Source organism: Mesitornis unicolor, unplaced genomic scaffold (genome assembly GCF_000695765.1).
Source record: "Mesitornis unicolor isolate BGI_N332 unplaced genomic scaffold, ASM69576v1 scaffold29954, whole genome shotgun sequence".
Classification (NCBI taxonomy): Eukaryota; Metazoa; Chordata; class Aves; order Mesitornithiformes; family Mesitornithidae; genus Mesitornis; species Mesitornis unicolor.
In genome coordinates, this window is record NW_010178525.1 from 306 (window position 1) to 18,081 (window position 17,776).

Consider the following 17,776-nt stretch of genomic DNA (forward strand, 5'->3'; position numbering starts at 1 on the left):
ACTAAGGTTCTTTTCATGCCTGAGTGTGCCGCCCGCTTGCCCTGCATGGCCCCCCGCTTTCTACCTGTAACACTGGTGCCCCTGTTCCTCCCTAGCCTCAGCGGGGAGGGCAGGGCCTGCTGCACTGAGTCAGCTCTCGGGGGCCTGGGAATTGCTAACGCAGGCATAGAGAGAGCCATTGTCCCTCCATAGCCTCCTCTTCGTGGTCGCTGTGGGAGAGCAGAGCTGGTTCTCCTCCCATGGCAGCGCTGAGGGGGGCAGTGGGGGTAACAGCGAGTGCAGTCACGCTGGCTTTCTGTCTCTGTCAATTTGAAGGGAGATGTGGCCTGTGAGTGTAGCAACCGTCCCTGCCATTTATATCTGACTTCTGCAAAAGCAAACGGCATTTCTGCACCTTTGCCCCAGCAAGAGGGCTGCTGTGATCAACCAGGGTTACTTCATATGAGCTACATGTGGGCAGCTTCAGCCCCAGGTGCCTGCACCGAGCCCTGTTCTCACATCCTGTAGCGATGCCCCTGTCGCAGGAGAGAGGACAGGGGCAGAGATGTTGAACTGCCTTTTTGATGGGGGAGAGTGGGGCAGAATAGGAAGCAGGCACAGAAATCCACCCCCAGTTGTCTGAACTTCTCCCTGGGTTGGGAATTTCTGGGTCCTTTAAGTCACAGAAGGGAGATTTCAGGGTGAAACACAGCCTTGGCTTAGGTCTGGTTGTTGGGCTCCAGGGTCCTGGCCACAGCAACTGAGGATGAGAAAAGCCCCTCAGACCTTTCCCAAGGCGACAAGAGGTTGGTGGGGAGGGCCTGTTGATCATTAAATGGCAGGGGACTTTCTTGCCTTTAAAGCTGTTAAGTTAGTAAGTCTCTAAGTTTCATGTGAGGGCTACTAGAGGTCACAGATGTATTATGCTGGGGCCAGGTACACCACATAGGGCCTAAGTTCCTATGACTCGGTTGTTTTGGGGAAGGGGAGATTAACATCTCTGGCCCTTTCCATCACAGGAGCTCAGAGCTTCTTCTGATGTGTGTTCATGCGGCCGGCCCCACAGCACCCTCACGTAGCTCCCAAGGCAACCTAGAGGCTTTTTCTACTGGAGAGACCAAGGCAGGGATGGAGCATGGACCAAGGAAACCTCCTACCCTGATGCAGGAAGGCACAGCTTGCAGTGCGAGAGGAGGGTGCAGGTGGCCTTGGGTATAGGAAGTCCATGCCAGCTTGCTCATTCTGTTGCACACCTTGTGCTGTTTCTCTTTGCATGGTCGCTGAATATCAGAGGTTTACCTCTGTGAGGGAGGGGACAGTGGAGGGAAGAGCTCCTTCAGGGAGTATTAAAGCTGGCTAGATCACCTTGGGCTCTAGCTAAAAAATATCAGCTATACCTTATCAGGTAGTCCTGGTAAAATCCCACCCAGCCAACTGGTAGGAAAGTTCCAGCCTTGCTCTCTGGCTGTGTCTTGCCAAGCGGGTGAGCCTTGGTAATTTCCTCAGAGCTGTGGGGAATGCTCTGGCAGGCTCCCTTCCACGCCTGCGTGGGGAGGTGGGGGGGGGCTGGCAGCCGGAGACCTCCCCAGCCCGGCTCTCCTCTGCTCAGCTGGTGTAGGGGAAGCTCTGAACTATTCGCTCTCAGAGGAAGGCCACTCTGGCCACAGGCTTGAAACATGAGCCGCTAGGTAGAAGTCGCTTTTTCCATCCGATGACCTTTTCTTTTTCTACCCAGGAGCTGCACTAAAAGTTTGACCTGGAAAGGTGAGGTGCAAGGCGCTCCTTGCATTTGGAGTAAGGGCGTTGTCAAAACCAGATGGCTACAACAGTGTTCAGGTGCTCTCTCCAATCCTGAAAATCCAAGTTTCTAAGTCCACGTGTTCTGAAGCCAGACCAAACAGCCTTAACAGAAGCAAACAAAAGTCTGGCACATGCTTCTGAACTCCAGAGGGCTTTTCCCACTCCATATGCTGCCATCATCGCTGTTGTGGGACCTGGGTGCTGCCTGCTGGTGGGCAGCAGGCCAGGCAGCGCAGGCACGCAGAGCAGACCTGGCCATGTGCTGGTTGCCCACTGCCTGCCTCTTTCTCTCTCCACAGATTTTGCCTTCCCCTCATGCTGGCTTCACTCCCTACCATGGCTACTGGTGAACAGTTCCCCCCGGCCCTGCAGGACTCGTGGGGGGACTTCTGGCTCTACCGTTTCTTTGTGAATGCTGCTAGCTACGCAAGTATTGTGGTGCCAGGATTCCTCCTCATCCAGTACTTCAAGAGAAGGAATTACCTGGAGACAGGTAAGGGCAGGAGCTTCCCTTCCACATCCTGCCTCCCTTTGAGCACCCTATTTGGCCTGACCTGCTTTGTCAGACCATGAGTGAGCTGCTTGCAGTGCTGCATCCCAGAGCTATCCAGGTGCTACCTTGAAACAAATTTCTCAGCCCCCTGTGCCAGCAGATGCAGAAGCTAGAAAGGAGGGAGGCCTCACCTCAAACTACTGTATCTTGTGGTGCCCAGGATATGGTTGAGTCTTTCTCTGTTTTCTTTTACCCTCTCCAGGTCGAGGCATTTGCTTCCCTGTCATCAAAGCATGCGTGTTTGGCTCTGAGGTAAAGTCTGTACACCAGGAGGATGGCTCCCTGCCACCCCGAGCAGAGCCTGCGGAGTCCTCTACAGCCCGACAGGTCTTCAAGCTGCTCTTCTGCGCTGCTGGTCTACAGGTAGGGGCTCTGTGCATGTGTGTGGCCATCCCATGTTGGGAGGAGGAGGTGGGCAGTGTGTTTGTGGCTGTTTGTTCCTTGAAGACCAAGGATGCAGTGCTGTCCTTGATCGGGGCAGGATTGGAGGCTGGGACAGAGCCTCTCAGCCAGGACAGTCCACCAGAGCTGCTGTGTCAGCTGCTGGTTGGTCAGTTGTTGTCTGGGTTGGGACCTCCTGTCCATATGATCACAGCCTTCTGCAGCCAGGGACAGGGAAGATTCTGTGATTCAGCAGATTGTTATGGCTACTCTTGTTCTGGCTCTCACGTCAGAGCAGCAGATAGTTTGAGCCCTCTTATCTCCCAGGCTTTCCTCCAGCTCTCCTTCTGCGGCTGATGCGTCCTCTCTTGATGGACTGAATTAGAATACTGGAGAGAAATACCCCATTCAGCTGCAGACAAACAGGGAATTTTAATCTTAGTTTCCCTAAGTCTCAGCTACAGCCTGAGCATCATTTGGAAGAGCAGATTTTTGGGTCTGTGAGGACTAAAAAATAGAAATGTGGGCATTGTGATGGAAAAATTGACACATCCCACAGCCAGCAGAAGACACCCACCCTCTGCCCTTCTATCCCAGCCCATTCAGACTTGCTGTGGGTCACCACCAAGTTCTTCCATCTCTTTGTGCCTCAGTTTCTCGGGAGGGAATGTGTGGTGAGAGGAAGTCTGTGTTTCTTCTGTGAGGGGCTTGTTGCACCAGAAGTAGTGGAGGTGACAGCCAGAACAGTGGTTGTCCATGGACAATTCTGTCTGCTGGGTTTGAAAGTAGAATTGATTTGGATGGAAGAACTGAACCTAGAGAGCTGGGAGTGAAAACCAATGCAGTGGCCACTGGGAAAGCTGCCAGGACCTGCGGCAGGGAGCTGGCACCAAAACTGCAGCTGTGCATCAATAATGTTCCCTCATCCCGTCAGTCTGGTTCAACTGGCAGGTTAAAGCGTAACTGCTCGCTGTATGCCAGGATGTTTGCTTTGTGGGCTTCTCTTCCTGTGAAGAGACTGTAAACTGAGTGGGTTTTGTTTAGGACGGGATGTTCCTAGTTGTAACCGCATGGGACACTGGGTTCCCTCAGGGTGGAGTGGGGGATGGCCCCATCTCCCAGTGTCTCAGGGAAGCATTGCCGTGCAGAGGATGAGGCAACACTGGGGCAAGCAAGGATCTCTCCTGGGGTCTGTTCTTCCCATGGTTGCTTGCAGCTGCGGCTGTGGGTCCTGATTCATCCTGTGCTCCTCCCACTTTGCAGGTCTCCTACCTCACGTGGGGCGTTGTCCAGGAGCGTGTGATGACAAGAACGTACGGTGCCACTGAAACAGATCCCGGTGAGAAGTTCAAGGACTCCCAGTTCCTAGTGTTCATGAACCGCATCCTGGCCTTCACAGTGGCTGGTCTGTACTGTGCCCTGACCAAGCAGCCACGCCACGGGGCTCCCATGTACAAATACTCCTTTGCCTCCCTCTCCAATATCCTCAGCAGCTGGTGCCAGTATGAGGCACTCAAATACGTCAGCTTCCCCACCCAAGTGCTGGCTAAGGCCTCCAAAGTGATCCCAGTGATGATGATGGGCAAACTGGTATCACGAAAGAGTTACGAGTACTGGGAGTACCTGACTGCTGCCCTCATCTCCGTGGGGGTCAGCATGTTCCTGCTCTCCAGTGCTCCCAACAGGCACGTGTCCACTGTCACCACTTTCTCTGGCGTCGTCCTCCTGGCTGGCTACATACTCTTCGACAGCTTCACCTCCAACTGGCAGGACGCACTCTTCACCTACAAGATGTCTCCTGTGCAGATGATGTTTGGCGTCAATGTCTTCTCCTGCCTTTTCACGGTGGGCTCGCTCTTGGAGCAGGGTGCCTTGCTGGAGTCGGTACGCTTCATGGCCCGCCACTCAGAGTTCACAGCCCACGCCGTGCTGCTCTCGGTCTGCTCTGCCTGTGGCCAGCTCTTCATCTTCTACACCATCAGCCAATTCGGGGCAGCTGTCTTCACCATCATCATGACGCTCCGACAGGCCTTTGCCATCCTCCTCTCCTGCCTCATCTATGGACACAGTGTCACTGTGGTGGGCGGGCTGGGCGTAGCCGTTGTCTTCATGGCCCTCTTCCTCCGCATTTACGCCCGCAGCCGCATGAAGAAACGAAGTAAGAAGCTCCCGCCAGGCGAGACCCCTGTACAAAAGGTCTAAGGAGCTGGGGCTGTGGCGTTTAAGCTGTGCCTGCTGTCCTGCCTCTGCCAGGGGGCACTTGCTTGATTTCTCGGAACCTGCTGAGAAGCATGGTGGGGTATGGATAGACTGGACCAGTGACTCACTTTTCCACCTGCTTTTCCTGGGGAAGGGGCTGGAACAAGCCTAGGAAATGCTCTGGGCTGCCACAGCTCCAAATCTTTCCATTTGCCTTAATGGGTCAAAGACTTCCAGCCAAGGCACAGGCCTGGGGGCTCACCATATGGGGCTGCTGGTACTCTTGTCCCACCTGTGTCTTGTGGCTTCTCTCCAAGGTCACTAATGAACGAGGGAGCTCTTTTCCCTGCCACCATCTTGCCTCTGGCTAATGCTCCTCCATTTCTGTCACTATTACAGAGCTCAGAAGGAGGAAAGGGCAAGCAAAACAGTAGCTTTCTTTTTGAAACACCTCCGTGTGAGGTGGTAAGTCCCAAGCTGAGCCTGTCCCGTGGCGGGGAGCTCTCTCAGCCCCCTTGCAGGAGGTGCTCCAGGGAGGACAGGCACAGCTAAGGGAAGGACTCCTGCCCCCAGCCTGGCATCTGCTCTGGGAGGGCACTCTGCAGTGAAAACCAGTACCTCCCAGTTTGGTTTTATCAGTTAATTGCCCCGGCTCTTGAGATACTTTTCTTTGCTCCCCTCAGCCCAGGCTGATTCTTATGCAGATACTGAGGCTGGGCAGTACAGTTCCCAAGGTTTGCTGAGTTGTTAGAGGTTGCTTTTTGGTTACATCCGTTGCTGTTACAGGCCAAAGGCTACACTGCCCAGAAGCCCCAGCATCGCCTTGGGGTGTCTCAGTGCTGTGGTTTCTGGGCTTTGTAGTTGCCAGAGAAGCACAGATAGCCCCTCTTCTTCCTGCCAACTGGAGGCATTGCCCAGCTTTCCTGGGGCCCAGCCAGAGCCCCACTGTGCCTGGAGGACTGAGAGATGGGGCAGAGCCCACTTGCGGTGCCTTGTTCCTGCTCCCCAGGCAGCAGAGGACAGAGCAAGTGGGCACCTGTCCCTCAGGCAGCAGGGGACAGAACCGTGGAAGATGCTCTGCCCCAGGAGCCTGGGTTTTACTGGTTAACCCTTTTCTCATCGACACAACCTGACAAGCCAGCAGGTTTTGGTACTTTTGAAAGGCAACTTTTTTTTCTCATTTTATTAAATTAAAAATATGTTGCATATAGTACCCTGGGGGTAAATGTTTTTTGGTTCCCCCCCACCCCCCGCCATGTACGTGGAAGGAGGGGAAACACTTCCCAACCCTTCTGGTGTCCCTAATCTCTCTGGGACAGCAGAGCTGTCTTTCTTTTCCAAACACAGGTGCTTCTGCCTTTACCCAGGCAGGTAGCAGCCAGAGTTGGACCCACAGCTACAAGGCCTGACACAACATCCTTGCACAAACAACCGGGGAGCATAGCTAGGTCTGGACATCTTTTATGCTGGTGGGCTAGTGGAGGAGCCATCACAGCCTGATTCTGGTTTGGCTCCTGGGTTCCCCGCATGGTAGAGCAAGTAACAGAGCTGTAGCCTCCATAGATAGCTAGAGATGGCACAGAGGCCTGCTGAGCACCTGCTAGCCAGGGCCACCAGTGCTGTAGCAAGGCCTTGGAAGAGCACACCCTTCCTGGGGTGCATCTGTACCAACACCAGCCCCCCAGCAGAGCTAGAGAAAGGGGAGACTCAGGTGAGGACTAGAGGAGAAACAGAGGAGGAGATGAGGGACAGGAGCTGCTTATCACAGTGCTGACTTGGGGATAACAGACTTGGTACTGAGCACAGCCCAGGCTTCAGAGCACTCAGCTCTTCAGCAGTTTTACCTGTGCTCCTTTCCTGGCTCCAAGTTCTTGAAAGCACCTGTGTAGCCTCACAGCCTTTCATCCTTCCCCTACAAATTACCCCAAATGTTTGCCCCTAGCAGAGAATCAGAACGTGTTGGGTTGGAAGGGACCTTTAAAGATCATCTAGTCCACCCCCCCCTGCAGGAAGCAGGGACAATGTTACCAGATCAGGTTGCTCAGAGCCCCATCAAGTCTGACCATCTGCTGACAGACAAAATGAAATGGATTATATTTTTTAAAATTTTGGTTAAAAAGAAAAAGTCTGCCTGGTTGGGACTGGGATACCTCTTTCTATTAAATGTAGATTTAAAGAAAAAAACACAGGGCGGGGGGGGGAACCCAAACAACCAAAACACTGTAAGTTAAATTGCTGAAGTAAATTCTTTATTTGGCAAAACTTTCCTGTCCTGAGAGAAATCTTAAACTTCCCCCCCCCCACCCCCTCCTATCTTGGGAAAAGAAAACCACGCTGAAGGCAGTGGCTAGCTCAGCTCCAGCACTGTCCTAGCACCCTGCACCAAACCAGCAGCCACACTGGCAGCACAGCAGCTTGGTGTGCACTGAGGGACTCTGGCACCTGCCCTAGGGCTAAGCCAGGGGCCTGGCTGTGGTGCTGCTGCTGGGACCTGTGGGCTCTGCCTCCTCCCTCCCAGTTGAGGATGGATGCTGGCTAAAGCCTGCTCAGTTTGTGCCTGTGATCCCTAACTTGATGGTGGCGTCACTCTCCCCTGACAAAGCCCAGGGGCAACTGGCCAAGGGTGACAAACCCTGCTTGTGGGGTGTGAACTGGGTGCAAGGAGCAGAAGTGATGTCCTTGACCTCTCTTGACACAGGCAAAAGCCAGGGAGTGGCCAGACACTGCCAACATCCCCCAGGGCTGCAGAAGCCCTGAAAGGGCAGGCTGTGGAGGTGGGAGGAAAGGTGGGGGCTAGAGCACAGAGCAAGAGCAGCTTGGCCTAAGAGAGGCAGCTCAAGTACAGTCCTGAGCTGTCACTCCAGCCCTGGCTCTGCACTGCAAGGAAAGGGGCAGATGGCTTCTGCCACCGCTCCTGCCCCAGGGATGCTCAGATCCGAGCAGCCAGCAGCAGGGCACAGCTAACACACACAGACTGGGAATGCAGTGCTCTGCATGGAGAACTGCCCAGCTGGAGGCAACCTCACCTGCACAGCAGGTCAGGTGTTTCTTGTAGCCACTTCATGATGCCTGGGCAAAGGAAGGGGTAGAGATCAGCTACAGCAGAGCTATGAAAAGCTGTCAGGATGGGGAGAGACCAGTGACCCAATACCCTCAGGAACAAGCTGAGACCCCTTCCTCCATATGATAGGCATGAAACACAAGGGACCCTGATGTGTAAACCAGTCTTTGATACTTTAATTCCAGTAAAACAAAACAGAAAAGCAAACAAACAGAAAAAAAAAAAATAACCAAGCCACCCAAAATACAACCCTGGGGGCTCAAGGAGGAAGCAGCAGCTCAGAGGAAGGGCTCTTCCATGCCAATGGAACAAGGACAGTGTTTGATGCCTACTAGGAACACCGGAGACCCCACTGGAGGGAGAAGAGGGGAAGCCTGATGCCTCCTCACCTCCACTCCCCATCTGCAGTTCCTACACAAGCAGAAAGACACAACAGACAGGCCTTGGGCTGCCTGAGTCACTCACTACTGACAAACAGGGAATCATGCCCTCCTGCCCTCTGCCAAATAAAAAAAAAAAAAAAAAAACCACAAAAAACCCCAAAACAAGCCCAACCAACCAAATCCAAAAAGGAGACACCACCGAGGAGTCAGTTGCAGCCAGTTGAAGCAGACCCACTTCTAAGCAGACATGAGATGGGGCAGAGGCCTAGCAGGCAAGGGAAGAGGCTTCCTCCTACTTTACTCTACCTCTTCCATGCAAGATGTGTCTTCATCTCCCTCCAGAGGGTGGATTTCATCAGGGACAGCTGCACTGGGCTCCTCTGCAGTTACCTCATCTTCATCAATGCCCGAGAGAGGAGAGGGAGAGGTGAGGCCCCTAAGTCACACCAAGTGATCCCAGAGGCTGAGGGACAGCACTATTAGCACCCAATAGTTATGTCAAGCCACAGCACCTCTTCATTTACATTTTTGTCCAAAAAGACCAGTTTGGAGAAAAAAGTTGGGTGCAAGCACAAGCTGTTTCACCAGATGGGTCACATCTCCCATGGCAGACTTCTGACATCCACCATCAGGAACTGAAAAGCCCCAGCTTGTCATCTGAGCAGCCTGGTCGTGGGTCTTGGCCTCATGGGGGACAGGACAGTCCACTCAGAGCTCTGAGCCCACCCAAAGTAGATTGTTCCAGGTTTCTGCTTGGCCATGCTACCTTACACACACAGCCAGTTCTACCCATCACACCAGCATGGGTCACTTACTGGTCTCTCCCCTGCCCCATTACAGTTACACGCTGGCCTGCCTAGCTAACCTGATTTCAGGACCAAGAAGCTGCATTACACTTACAAGCCCCAGTTTGATCATCCTGTAGATGCAGTTGGAGTGGGTCTGGGAATCTTCCAGGGAGAAACCAGAGGACAACAGAGTAGTTTCAAAGAGCAGCACCACCAGGTCATCGACAGCTTTGTCATTCTTGTCAGCATCAGCCTTCTGGTGGAGGGTTTCCACAATCGGGTGGTCAGGGTTGATCTCCAGGTGCTTCTTGGCCATCATATAAGCCCATAAAAGAGTTATCCCGCAGTGCCCGAGCCTTCATGATGGGCTCCAAGTTGGCCAATCCAACTGTAGGTGCCACTGACAATGCAGCAGGGAGATGAGACCAACTGGTTTGAGATAGTTACCTGCCAGTGTAACCACAGGTTATCTTAGCAAGGTCCTCTACACCCTGGGGTGGGCCCAGCCACAACATATGATACCCCAGGTCTTTGCAACCACTCAAAGCAAGAGATCTTCCAAACAGCTCCAGGGCTGCTGCACAGGCTAGGTTGGGCAGCTCAGCCAGCACCTTCAGTACCCACTGCACGTTTCCCACACCTTACCCTCTCCCATCAATGCGCATATTTGGGTCAGTGCCCCTCACCTGCAGCCTTACTGCTTAGAGCAAGACAATGCAGCACATGCTGGGACCTCCAGTCTCCTTTAGCAGCTCCTCTGCAGGAGATGAGAGGCATGCATTAAGCTGGGGCCCTTGCAGGCATCACAGAGGGCCCAGCTCTCCTCCCTCCAGCCCAGGACACAGCCCTGGGCTGAGCTCTCTGCCCATCTCACCTTCTTGTCTAGGATGTCCTTCATGAGTTTGCAGGGGGTCTTGAACTTGGCCTTGCTCTCCATCTTCTTTTTCTCATTCTCATCCTCAGTCAGCTCCAGCCCTTCCTTGGTGACTAATACCAGGGCCTTGCCATCAAACTCTGAGCTCCTGCATGCAGTACTTGTCAACAAGCTCTGTCACATAGACCACCTCAAAGCCACACTTCCACACACACTCCACAAAGGCCAAGCAAGCAACCTGCTCCTTGCTTTCCCCTGGGTGTAGAAATGAGATGTCAAGAAGCCCCCAGGTAGGGGCTGTGATTCAGCAGGGAGGGGCTGTTGAAGGCAGCAGGACCTGCCCTGAGGAATCTGCTTTAAGTTAGAGGGCTAGTAGGCACGTAACCTGCCTTCACCTCACTAGGGCATGGAGGAGCTCTGGCTCACCTGTGAGGTAGCAGATACTCTTCTGAGTCTCCTTCATACAGGACATACTCTGAAAGTGAATTTACCTCATTGCCTGACTGGGGCATGTGGTAACACAGCAGCTCCAAAAGGCGCTTTTGGTTGGTCGAGTCCTCATGGATGCCCAGCTGGGGGCAGAAGAGGTGCATGAAGTCTCCAGGATGGGACTTGCATGCACTTGGCCACCCCCGAGGTACAGCTATCTCTGCCTGTACCTTGACCATTTGAGTCCTGGGTCAAGGGCTGCCAGAGGGGCCAGCTGCCCACAAAGGTTCTCTGGGACATTTGCAAGACCACCTCTATCCTAACTGCCATGCAGAGAAGATGTGGCACAGGGACAAGATTGCTCCTCAGGCAGACAGGTCATGGGCCCCTCCCTCCTTCAGGTGCAAGGTGCCCAGCTCTCACCTTCAGGTTCTTGGAAAAGGCCTCAAAATTTCTTGTTGTTCTCTTTGTCCTCTGCTAGCTCAGAGAAGAGCTCCAAGCATTTCTTCACAATGTCTCTGTGGATCTTGCTCTGCTGGAGCATCTCACAAGGTATGTTCAGAGGCAGGTCCTCTGAGTCCACAATGCCATGGATGAAGTCTGAATACAAAAAATGAAAACAGGAGTCAGGATGAAGAGCAGGGCCCTGAATTCCAGCTACCCTTCCACAGAAAAGTGCTACAGAGCCAGGAAGGAAAAAAGCTGCTGCCATGGCGCTCCCCCTTCCCCCAGGACCTGCTATGGGCAGGTTGAACTGCTGATCCTCACTCAGCACTGGGGCTGATGGCAGGGCACAGCAGGGTCTCTAGCATCCAACCAGCCTGCATTTCCCCTTCCTCAGCCCCACTGCCCTCTACATGTCATGGCTCTCTGGCAACCAGCAGGCTGGGATGGGAGTCATGCTTCTCTGAGATGCAACACCCTCTTGTCCTGCTTCTAGGCTGGCACTGCCAACCCCTCCACCTGCATGGGAGTCACAGTGCAGGCTGAGGCACAACCAAGTGGCCCTCAGGCCCGTATGGAGCCACAACCACGTGGTGGCTCTGGGTATGGACTAGAAAGTGGCCCTCTGTCTCTTACAGGGAGCCAGGGTGGCTCAGCACCCACCTTGACAGCCAGTTGGTACTCCCAGTCATTGGTGAGGCTTTTGTAGAACTCATCATACTCCTTCTGGGTGATATCATCAGGGTTGCGGGTCCAAATAGATTTGATCTTGTTCAGCTCCTCCTAGTCAATATATTTCTCCTTGATTTTCTTGGTCTTTTTCTTCTTTGTCTCCCTCTTCCTCCTCCTCATCTGAGTCCACATCCTTGATTTTGGGTTTCTCCTCATCTTTGGATGCTGACTCTTCCTCTTCCTTCTCTTCTTTCTCCTCCTCTGCCTCATCACCGCTGATCTTTCTCATGCTCCTTCTCCATCTGTGGAGAAAGGGACAAACAAGAGTTAAGTTCAGCCCCAAGTAACTGTTACCAGGAATCCTTTTGCTCCAGATGAGAGAAATGAGTGTCCTTCAAGGCTCAACAAATGCAATGCCTGGAACCAGGGCTTCTCCTGAAACCAGTCCTCAGAATCCCTCCACAGCTCATGCAACCAAAACCTATGTGTAAGAAGATGAGAAAAGAGACAGAAAACTCTCCTCCCTCCATGGCTGGTTTAGATGACCTCCAGCTGCACAGATCAAAGGCTAAAAGCATGGCTAGACACCCACCGTCTTCACCTCCAATAAGCCCTCAGCCTCAAATCACCTCTGGCCACAGAAGCTGGGAGCACCACTGCTCAATACCCAGCAACTATGGAAGGAAATGGAAAACCATACTCCGCTCTTTTCCAGGCTTCTGCTCCCACCATCACCCACTCCTGCCTTCCCCTTCCAGTGGGTCCTCACAGTCCTTCCCATACATAGAGTGACAGGGTAGCCAACGAGCTGGGAGTGCTTCTTCACCACCTCTTTGACATGCCACTCCTCCAAGTACTCTGTCTGGTCCTCCTTCAAATACAGGATCACTTTGGTGCCTTGTCTAATGGGCTTACCTATGGTGTGGTAAAAGAAACATCAGCGTTTCAGGGCATAGTGTTAAAGGGCAGAGAGCAAGTGGGGCCAGCTCCTCAAGCTTAAACACTACTTGATATCTAACATTAACAAGCATGACTAAAAAAGCAGTACAGCTCTAGGGAGCATCAGGAAAAGGGGCGCTTCTAGCAGAGAAACATGTTTGGTTTCTTGCACAATATGTACCATAGGCAGTTAGGACAGTAAAGGAGCACCCAGCTGATTATGCTTGGTAATGACAAGCAGCTTCTCAGCCACCAGATAGGCAGAGTAGAAACTCACACCAAACTGCCCAATCACGGAGATGTCTGCACCAGCCTGGGAAAGCAGAGAAAGGCTAATGGACCAGTGAAGAAACAGGAGATGCAACTGGTTCACAGCAACAAAGAACTGGGACAGCATGCAGAGAAAAAGGGGCGAGTGCCAACAGTCACGCAGCCCTACCTTCAGCTCCTCCCTGCTGCTAGAGAACCGGGTAAGCGCACACACACACAACTACAACAGCAAGAAAGGCAGCAGGGCTGGGGCTACACACCAAAGGAAGCCTGTAGCCCAAACCTTAGGGAACTTTAGCCAAAGGTAACCCACCTGCAGGGCTTCCATGAAGGGTTTGGTACCAGATTTGGCAAGAGTGCCCAGGTTGTTGGTGAAGCCAGTGTCCACCAGGGTGAGCATGTGGTCCTGGGGGGTAGGGAGACTATGTCGATCTTGAGGCCCTTACTACTGTCTAGCTCGGAGGGATATGTTAAGACTCTCATAACAGATCTTATCCAGCGCCTAGGGGAGGGGGGGGGAATGCTCGCCATGGGCTCCATACTCAACTACCACCTCCCTCCCCCAGCACCACAAGCCTCACAGGCCACCCAGACAACCAGTCTCTCCCCTGCGCACCCTCGGAAGGCCATTAGCCTCCCCCGAGGACGGGCGAGCAGGGCCCGGACCACGTCGCAGGTGCTGGAGTTCAGCTCCCGCAGAAAGATCCCCTTGTTGTAACAGAAGGTGGTGATAATGAGGGACGTGAGCTGAGCGATCTCCGCCTGGAAGGAGAAGGTCTCCGCATCCTCCTCCCCACGCTGCACTTCCTCAGGCACCTACAACGCAACCACAGCCCGTCAGCGCCGGGGAAAGGGCGGCGCGAAAACAGGACCCAGCTGAGAGTCCCAACGCCGCCGTAAGCAAGCGACCAGTAGAAAACCTACCCCCCCCCACCCGCATTTTATAGAGACGGTGATGTCGCAGCACCCACTGAATTCTTCCGCCTTAAAACGGCCTTGGTTCCCGCAGTATGACTGTGCGTGGGGTCCACCTTCACTGCCGTTTAAGGACGGAGGCCATGGTGGAGGCCGGGTGCATAGCCCTCATGTCGCTATCCGGCCCGCTCCTTGCCGGGGCTATTTCCCGCGGGCGGCAGCGGAGGGGCAATGTTGCAGTTGGGTTGTGGTGTGCATGGGCTCCACCGGTTTTCGAAGGGGTCAGTGGTAGCCCTGCAGCAGTGCTGCTTCGGCTCCCTCCGGCCCTGGGCAGGGAACCGGGGGTCCACACGGCCCCAGGAAGGTGCCCGCTGTCCCGACTCCGTTCTGCGGCCGCCCCCCGAGAGCCGTGGAGCTCTGACGCCCTGAGGCTGGGTGTCACCTGGGGCCTTGGGGATGAGGGGACAAGATGGCGGGGGGTGTTCTGTCGGGGAGGCGATGTGATGTGGGGGTCACGTCAGGATCTCAGAGCAAAGCAGGCCCCTTTTCCCCACTAGAAGCCAGCGATGGGCTATGCTGTAATTTTAGTGTCTGAGGGTAGTAAGATAAACACGCTTTTATCCTCTCTTTTGAGTCTGGATTCTCCGTGGTGCAGAGCTGGAGTGATGCCTGACTGACAAGAGAAAGCCGGGGGTGGCATGAGGGCACCTGAGCCCTACAACTTCTGGCTGGGGAGGTGATGGCCATGAATGGTGTGGGGGACAGGGGTGGTGTGTGGGGTGGAGGCCCAGGGTGTAGTGTGTGTGTGTGTGTCCCCAGGAGCAGGAGGTGGCACTCCAGCTGTTCCAGGCACAAGGAAAGCTCCAGGTGCATATAGCATGGGTTGCTGCACCCCAAAATGCGCAGGTGCATCCCCTTGTCAGAGGCGCTACGGGCAGCACCCCCTTCCCATGCTGGCCATGTCCCCAGAGCAGGGAGACACTGGGCTCCATCACCTGATGCTGGCTACAGAGGACCGTGGGGACACCCACGAAATGCTGGTGCCGCTCCCTTCAGCCCTTGCCCCTCAGCAGCCCTTGCCCCTGTGGTGATGGACACACGCGCATACCCAAAAGGGCATTTCAATATTTTTATAGAAAATGACAACTGTACAGACACATTTACACAGACAAGGGGTTGGAAAGCCAAGGGAGAGGTCAGGCCTCCCCCTGCAGCGCAGGGGGCGAGGGAAGGCAGCCTAGGTGGGGAGTTGCCTCCTCTCCTGTTGCAGCCCATGATCACTCAACCAGGAGGCAGAAAGAAAACTGGAAAAAAATCACCGGGGAAAAAAAAATAAGTAGGGAACAAAGGCAAGGACAAGGGGGAGAAGGTGGGGTGTGGAGACCTCCTCCTTCCTTGTCCTAGCCACAGTGCTGGCTCTTCATGAAGGTGGGACATGGATGTCTATGCTCCTGGGATGCTGCTGGGCAGGGGAGTGTGTACCCAGCAGAGAACAGGGATGATGAAGCTGGTTGAGACTCTCCTCCCCATTTGCAAGTCTCACCAGCAGAAGTGGTGTGGGATGTTTCCAGGCCACCTGGAAGGAGAGGAGAGCAAGTCCCTAGGTGCCCTGGGGACAACGGCAAGAGAAGGAATAACACTGGATACCAGCCTTCAACTCCATCGGAGAGGAGACTGAATGGCTTTTGGCCTTGAGCTGGGGAAAACACACAGCGTGGGAGGCAGCTGGACCCCAGGGGTCTTACACACACAGCATGGGGAAGGAGAAGGCACATAGGCCTGAAGGCATCACAAAGCCAAGCGTGGCAGGAGCCAGGCCAACCCTGCAGGAGTGGAACCGTCCCTGGGTGTAACATCTGCCATAACGGTGCATTTGGCAGGGGCAGGCGTGAGGTGTTCTCCCCCCACGGTGCCAAGGTGTCCAGGCCCTCGGAGGAGGATGCGGAGCTGTCTCTTGGTGTCCCTGCACCCTCCAGGTGCCTCTGCTAGATGAGAATTCGGAACAGGAAGGAGACAGCAGCTCCTAGGGCCAAGCCCAGTGACAGGAAAAAGGCCATGACGGCTCCAGCTGTCTCTGCTTCGTGGGCAAGAACTTTCCTAGGGGAGAAACAGGTGTCAGACACGTCCTCAGACATGCATGCCCAAAGCTCTGCCGTGAGTTCAACAGAGAGGTGGGAGCAGGCCGCAGAGGAGCCAGACACTCCCTCCAGATCCCCACTGTGTCTGGCGCCTTCCCTAGCATGGCAGGAGGGGGAAATGGAGAGCCCAAATGATAGCTTCCTTATCTTTAGGATATGGAGGCACAAGGCCAGGACACTGGGGTTGTCTCCCCTGAGGTGGTGTGGTGATCCCCTATGTACCTCCGTCCCCTTGGGAAGTCCAGACACCAGAGCTGGGCAGAGCCAGACTGCAGTTATGCTGGGGCTGGCATCCTGGGGGGTAACCAAGCCTTCCCCTGTCCCCAGCTCTTACTCACTTGGGCCCGAAGCACATGCAGAGGCTGGCCAGGTAGCCATTGGAGATGGAGAAGAAGATCATGAAGATGATGTACCAGGCATCATGAGAGAATACAACAGGCAGGTAGTGACGGGGCTGCACGTTGCACAGCATGAAAAGGGGGATAAAGATGACACGGAGGGCCACCATCACTGGCAGGAGACAGCTGTCCTTCCCAGGCTGGGAGAGAAAACACAGGTCACTGAGCAGCTGCCAAGTGGGCACTCCCCATCACACAGCATACTGGCAGCAGCTACAGCGGCTGTCCCTACTGCACTGGGGCTGCAGAGGAGCCACACAGGGCAAAGTTGCTGACAGACCTCCTCTGTCTCAGCGTTGCCACTCACTATGGTAAGGAGGTCCTACTAGGTCTCACCACTGCCCTGTAAGTCCTATCCCAACTTGGAGAGCAGCAGCGCTAGCACCAAAATACCGAGCTGGGCTTGAGAGCGACTGCTAAGCCCTTGCTGGAAACAACAGGGAAGCAGGCGGAGTGTGAGCCCTGTGCACACTCACGCCATCTCCTCCTGCAGCGAACCACGGCGCAGGACAAGGCTGGCCGAGGTCAATCCCCTCCGGCACCTTGGGGCCTGCAAACTGGGCTTTAACCAGCTCTTCAGCCTCCTACGCCATCCCCCAGCCAAGCGGGGCGAGATCCAGCGATCTGGGAAAGGGATTATGCTGGGGCTGTTAGGGACAGTGCTGGGAGAGGCACAGACTGAATTAAAGTCTCCTCAGATCTTAACAGAAACTCTGGATGCATGGGGCTGGGACGAATAAGGAGGCACCGTCCCCCTGTATTGTCCCTCCAGCTGGGCTTGAGGCAGCCCCTGGTATGAGACGCGCCTGGCTCCATCTGGGTGAGGTGCCAGCATCACTGATGACAAGGCTCTGGGGTCAGGAGAGACCCATACCTGCCTTGGGAGTGCCCATGGGACACTTCATGAGCCCCAGGGGGAGCTGAGGTTAGGCTAGCTGCCGTGCCTATGGGCAAATCAGCAAGAGAAGCCTCTGGTGCCTGCGGAGGAAGAAAGGAGCGAGCAGGCCCCCAGCCAGGGAAATGAGGCCCAAACCACACGCAGTCAGACTTTCCACACAGCCTTGTTTTGGAAATGTCTCCTGCTGGGCCATCCCACCACGGAGGCTGCGGCCTGGACACGAGGCAATGCAGCCTGTGGCCAAGGCGAAGGGCAGCCAGCAGTGATGGCAAGGGAAGAAGCAGCTCCAGGATATGAAGAAGCCAGGCCTGGACAGACTTCATGGCTCAGGGTGCTGCGAGGAGCTTCTCTAAACAAACAGCCTGAACAATACAGGGGGAAATGGCACTTGGGGGGTGGGTGAAGGGACAGGAAGAGAGACAGACAGGACAACCCCCTTCCTTGCCCACCCTCATCACAGCTGCCATCGCTCAGCCCCAGCAGCTCTGAGCCAGGCAGGGGAGATAAGAGCAAGGGGATGTGGCAGGGGACAGCTCTGTGACCCATGTGGCATGCCTCTGCCCTGCTCCCAGGACAAGGCTCCTTAAAGCAGCTGCGTCCTGTGTGGAGGCCAGAGGTTTAATTTTGGGCTGCCCTGTCTTTTACCCTCTTACCC

At 54.7% G+C, this 17,776-nt stretch overlaps 3 protein-coding genes across 3 annotated transcripts in view; 1 reads left to right on the forward strand and 2 right to left on the reverse strand.

The window, feature by feature from the left end:
- Positions 1-1,998: 1,998 nt before the first annotated feature.
- On the forward strand, positions 1,999-5,390 carry SLC35B2 (solute carrier family 35 (adenosine 3'-phospho 5'-phosphosulfate transporter), member B2; the record flags this gene model as incomplete). The annotated part of the gene is made up of 3 exons (XM_010182489.1): positions 1,999-2,272; positions 2,535-2,695; positions 3,977-5,390. Coding segments are annotated over 3 exons (1,374 nt in total), but the record flags the coding sequence as incomplete, so codon positions are not given.
- Positions 5,391-8,653: 3,263 nt separating this feature from the next.
- HSP90AB1 (heat shock protein 90kDa alpha (cytosolic), class B member 1) lies at positions 8,654-13,859 on the reverse strand. The gene is given in 21 exon segments (XM_010182490.1): positions 8,654-8,765; positions 9,258-9,466; positions 9,468-9,527; positions 9,529-9,591; positions 10,010-10,160; positions 10,162-10,273; positions 10,445-10,482; positions 10,484-10,590; positions 10,871-10,895; positions 10,897-11,047; positions 11,083-11,125; positions 11,555-11,719; positions 11,721-11,869; positions 12,347-12,478; positions 12,684-12,719; positions 12,722-12,815; positions 13,086-13,190; positions 13,193-13,246; positions 13,248-13,274; positions 13,442-13,588; positions 13,824-13,859. Coding segments are annotated over 21 exon segments (2,016 nt in total).
- A 1,813-nt stretch (positions 13,860-15,672) lies between these two features.
- SLC29A1 (solute carrier family 29 (equilibrative nucleoside transporter), member 1) overlaps positions 15,673-17,776 on the reverse strand; it is a 6,471-nt gene continuing 4,367 nt past the window's right edge. Inside the window, exons 12-13 of the mRNA XM_010182488.1 lie at positions 16,164-16,363; positions 15,673-15,784 (exon numbers count right to left, since the gene is read on the reverse strand). Coding sequence (XP_010180790.1) covers positions 15,673-15,784; positions 16,164-16,363 — 312 coding nt within the window. The remainder of the gene's footprint in view (positions 15,785-16,163; positions 16,364-17,776) is intronic.